The sequence below is a fragment of the Numenius arquata genome, chromosome 9, assembly GCF_964106895.1.
Source record: "Numenius arquata chromosome 9, bNumArq3.hap1.1, whole genome shotgun sequence".
NCBI classification, from domain to species: domain Eukaryota; kingdom Metazoa; phylum Chordata; class Aves; order Charadriiformes; family Scolopacidae; genus Numenius; species Numenius arquata.
In genome coordinates, this window is record NC_133584.1 from 20,163,249 (window position 1) to 20,167,094 (window position 3,846).

Sequence of the window (3,846 nt, forward strand, 5' to 3'; positions counted from 1 at the left end):
GGACCCAAGGCAAGTGCGCAGCACCTGGCTCAGCCCACAGCGCTGCAGCACTGTCAAACACAAGGCATCATTTCAAAAAGAGGCTAAGAAAAGGATCTGGTAGAAATTTTGCGTGGTCCCGTTACTGGAAATCTATTTGACGTAGTGAACAAACATGGAAACTTTTCCAGGAAACGTGTTTCTTTATTTAAATAAAAATTAGTGCCAGTAGAAACAATAAACTTTAAATACATGAGACAATTATATACAACTCAATGTTAGGAATTATATACATCAGGTTTTTTTACAGATACAAATACACTTATACCACAAGTAAAAGGACGAAGGAGAAAGCAATGGAAAATGTGACAACTCGCGCATGTCAGTCTCATTTGGAAAGTTTCAGGATTCAAGTGATTCCAGGCAAAGTGCCAAACTTAATTTGGCTTCTTTCAAACTTAAAACAGCCCCTTTTGGAGTAAATCTACCAAAAAGCTTTATATGGTCTGATCCAAAGTTCACTGAAGTCGATGGAAAAACTCCCACTGCCTTCAGTCTGCGCTGGATCAGGCCCTTTCTGAGCACAATGGGGCCTTTGTTCTGCACTGCAGAGAGAGACAGCATACCTCTGCGGGCTGCATCCCGCTTCATTAACCCTCCCAGCCAAACCCAGAGCTCTCCCTTCTACACGGCAGAAGCACAGCAGACTCGCCTCAGCTCATTTCTGCTGCTCAGCGCTCCTATTTTTCAAGCCGTCTCTCCAGCTCTAATGCCAGTGGATAAATCACAGAGCTATTTTAGCGCAGGAAATATGTGGAGACATTTTGCAAACATTTTTGCTGTGCAACGCTTTAGATTCAGGCTCTTTAGCCCTCATGGTTCAGAACTAATCCAAACATTGTAATAAGTTATCATAAAATATAAGGTATGATTGAAACAATCATACGTTGCTACAATATTAACACTACTTCTTTTAACAGTGCAATAATTTAGTAACTAATTTCATGAACATTTGAAAAAAATCACAGTACCATTAAACTAGAAGGGGAAGACTGTGGTGGTTTTAAAAACTAGTTACTAATGACTTTGTAGAAATGCATGTGTCACATGCGAGCTGTTTGAAAAAAAAAAAAAAAAAAAGGATGTAATGCAATGTTTATCTACACTGGCTTAAACAGAGCATGAAGGCCAGATTCTTCAATGTTGTAAATAGGTACAGTTTTACTGACCTCAAATGGAGAATTTAACTCCAACAGAGAAGCACAAAATCTTGTGCGTGTCCCCTGAAGTCCAGAGGACTCAGCTGATAACTTCAGTGGGGCCAGGATTTCACCCTTGCTTAGGTTAAATTCTGTTCTGAATTCCACCTATTTTTCCAAGGGGGTGTAACAGAGCAGCATGTGTTCAAGCCTTTCTACATTTTACACCTTGTAACAAAGATCTTTTAATATCTTTTTTAACTTTCAGATCTTTGCCTTTAGTGATCAAATGTACGTGTCTCTAAAAAAACTACGAAAGCAAAAAATAAAACCACTTTTCCTACTAGTAACTCAGTCAAAGACTGGATTGCAGCAGAAATTAGTGAACCTGACCCAGCCAGTACAGGTACGACTTAAGCAAAGATAGATACAGTGGCATGGATCTGAAATTGGGCTCTACAAACCTCCTAGAAATTACTTACCTCCTTTTTTTTTTTTTCATTATTTACTTTCTGTCATTTTTTCTGTGCCTAAAGTCAGTCTCCAGCCATGCTGCAATCCCCCTTCAACTACAGCATCGACAAATTTTCAGCTTTTGAGGCCTCATTGAGCAAACCTGCTGTTGGCTGTGGTTTGTTATAAGAAAAACACAGGAAGAGTACTTCTAGCCTGTCACAGTTTTGCGTGAATGAGCATCACCCGTTGTCTTTAACAACCAGGCACTTACATTAGGGAACTTCCCTAAACATTTCCCAGATATTTGCAGACTTCTGAAACATGCAGAGACATGCCAGTAATAGTTACCTTGTTAGAAAATATATATACATATATTCTCCTTGTTCTTAGCTCTTATGGTAAGAAATAACAATGGAAAAAGTAAAATTAAGCATCCCAATTATGTGCAAGTTACACTTTGGTGTTAGGTACCACTGCTTCCTTGTCCTGCCAGCTCTCAGGAGCACCTCAGGCCCAAGGGCAAAGATACCTGTTGAGAGTTCATCGGAGAGCAGGAAAGTAGAACCACAAGTTCTTAGTGGGAGCTCCGCTCACGCTTGGGCAGCTGATCAAGGGAGCCCTGCGAATGCTAGGAGTTCTTGTGGATGTTTTCTGCAGATCCCTCACTGCTCTCATTGAGGAGCGTTTCTGACACTTCCCCCAGTTCAGCATCCAGCACTTCCTCCTGGATGGTGAAGTGCACGTCTGGGGAGGAGGATTCGGAGCTCACGCTGCTGCCTTCCATCGAGCAGATGGCGCAGGACAGGGAAGGCACCATGCTCTCCTGCAGCATGTTCAGCATCATGGGGATCTGCACAGATTTCAGCCCCGATATGGTTGGTAGAGGCTTCACAGCTTCCCCCCATTCTCTCTCCTCATCTTTGTAGAGCAGAAGCAAATTGGATGACTTCTCTTTTCTTTTGGATTTCATGTAGCCCAGCATTATCCCTATCAGGAAGATCCCGTAGAAAGACATGACGATCAGAATGTAAAAATACTCATTGCTGTTGCTCTTCTCCGTGTTGCGGGATTCAGCATCAAGCATGGCTTGGGTCATGTTTGCATGGTCCATTTTCGGCATGGAAAGGGTTTTACCACAGCTAAAGCCTGGGGGAGAATGTGTACGTATACATAAGATCAAACTTCAGATCAAAGACGTAAAAGACACCTGAAAAAGGATACCCCCAAACTATTCCTTGCTACTTGCAATCTGTAAGCTTGCAGGACACACTTGATTGAAGCTTGCAGTCTATCATGCTTCTGCATTGATACTGTAACTGAATGAACTGTTATTCAGATACAGAAAACATTAAAGGAAAAGAAAATACATAGTATTAACTCATGTTGAATTCTATGCTGAATTATAGAACCCCCAATCCACACGATTAAAGAAAGAAAACTATATAGAAATACTCTACCAGGTATTTAAACATATTTTTTTGCTACTTGACCATGTTTCCATAGCAGGGGGAAAGTTAGAAGTATTATTTTATTCATTGGTGCAGGAAAAAAAATCAAAAAGCAACTTACGTTGGTATGCAAATAATTCCTCCTTTAGCAAAGCTCAAGAGACCTTTCCTCTACCAAATGCCGGGTGTTCTGAAAACTTTCCTCTGCTGCAGTTGGAATAAATAGCTCTCAAGAAATGTTTCATCACGTGTTTTAGAGGCACAGTTTATAATAGTTTTGTGTTGGAGTCAACAGATGAACTTGAAGGATTGCAGTTCAACCCACTGAACTCTTAACAGCTGTGAAAAGAAAAAGAGTTGGGAATTCAGATTTCACTCTTTCCTAACCAGTTCAGCACTGGTTCTTTCAGCTTGTGAATCTGTTCCTTTCACTGCCATCCCAGTTGCTAAATCTGACCTGTTACCCTGAGAGCTGCTGCACAGAACAGAAAACCTGCAAACCGTTATTCTCTGTATGTCATAAAACATAGAATAATATACACGTTAATTTTATAGTAGACACTGTCAAGTTATTTACATGCCTGCTATACGTAGCTTTCCACGAAGAGATGGGGGGAGAAAACAGATTATTTTCTTTGCCTGGGACTAGTGACAGAACTTTACAAAGCTTGTGCAAAACGAAGTGGTGACTTTCTAACTCATGCTGCAGCTCTGCTTTGCCACAAAGTGTGGGGCTGTGGAGAACTGAGCCCTGGGTCTCAAGT

The 3,846-nt window shown here is 41.1% G+C and overlaps 1 protein-coding gene across 1 annotated transcript; it reads right to left on the minus strand.

Annotated features, from left to right (window-relative positions):
* Positions 1-1,677: 1,677 nt before the first annotated feature.
* KCNE4 (potassium voltage-gated channel subfamily E regulatory subunit 4) lies at positions 1,678-3,274 on the minus strand. The gene is made up of 2 exons (XM_074153838.1): positions 3,204-3,274; positions 1,678-2,780 (listed from the first exon to the last, which is right to left on the minus strand). Exon 2 carries the CDS (start codon positions 2,752-2,754, stop codon positions 2,263-2,265), a length of 492 nt encoding a protein of 163 aa, XP_074009939.1. The 5' UTR covers positions 2,755-2,780; positions 3,204-3,274; the 3' UTR covers positions 1,678-2,262.
* Positions 3,275-3,846: the final 572 nt, after the last annotated feature.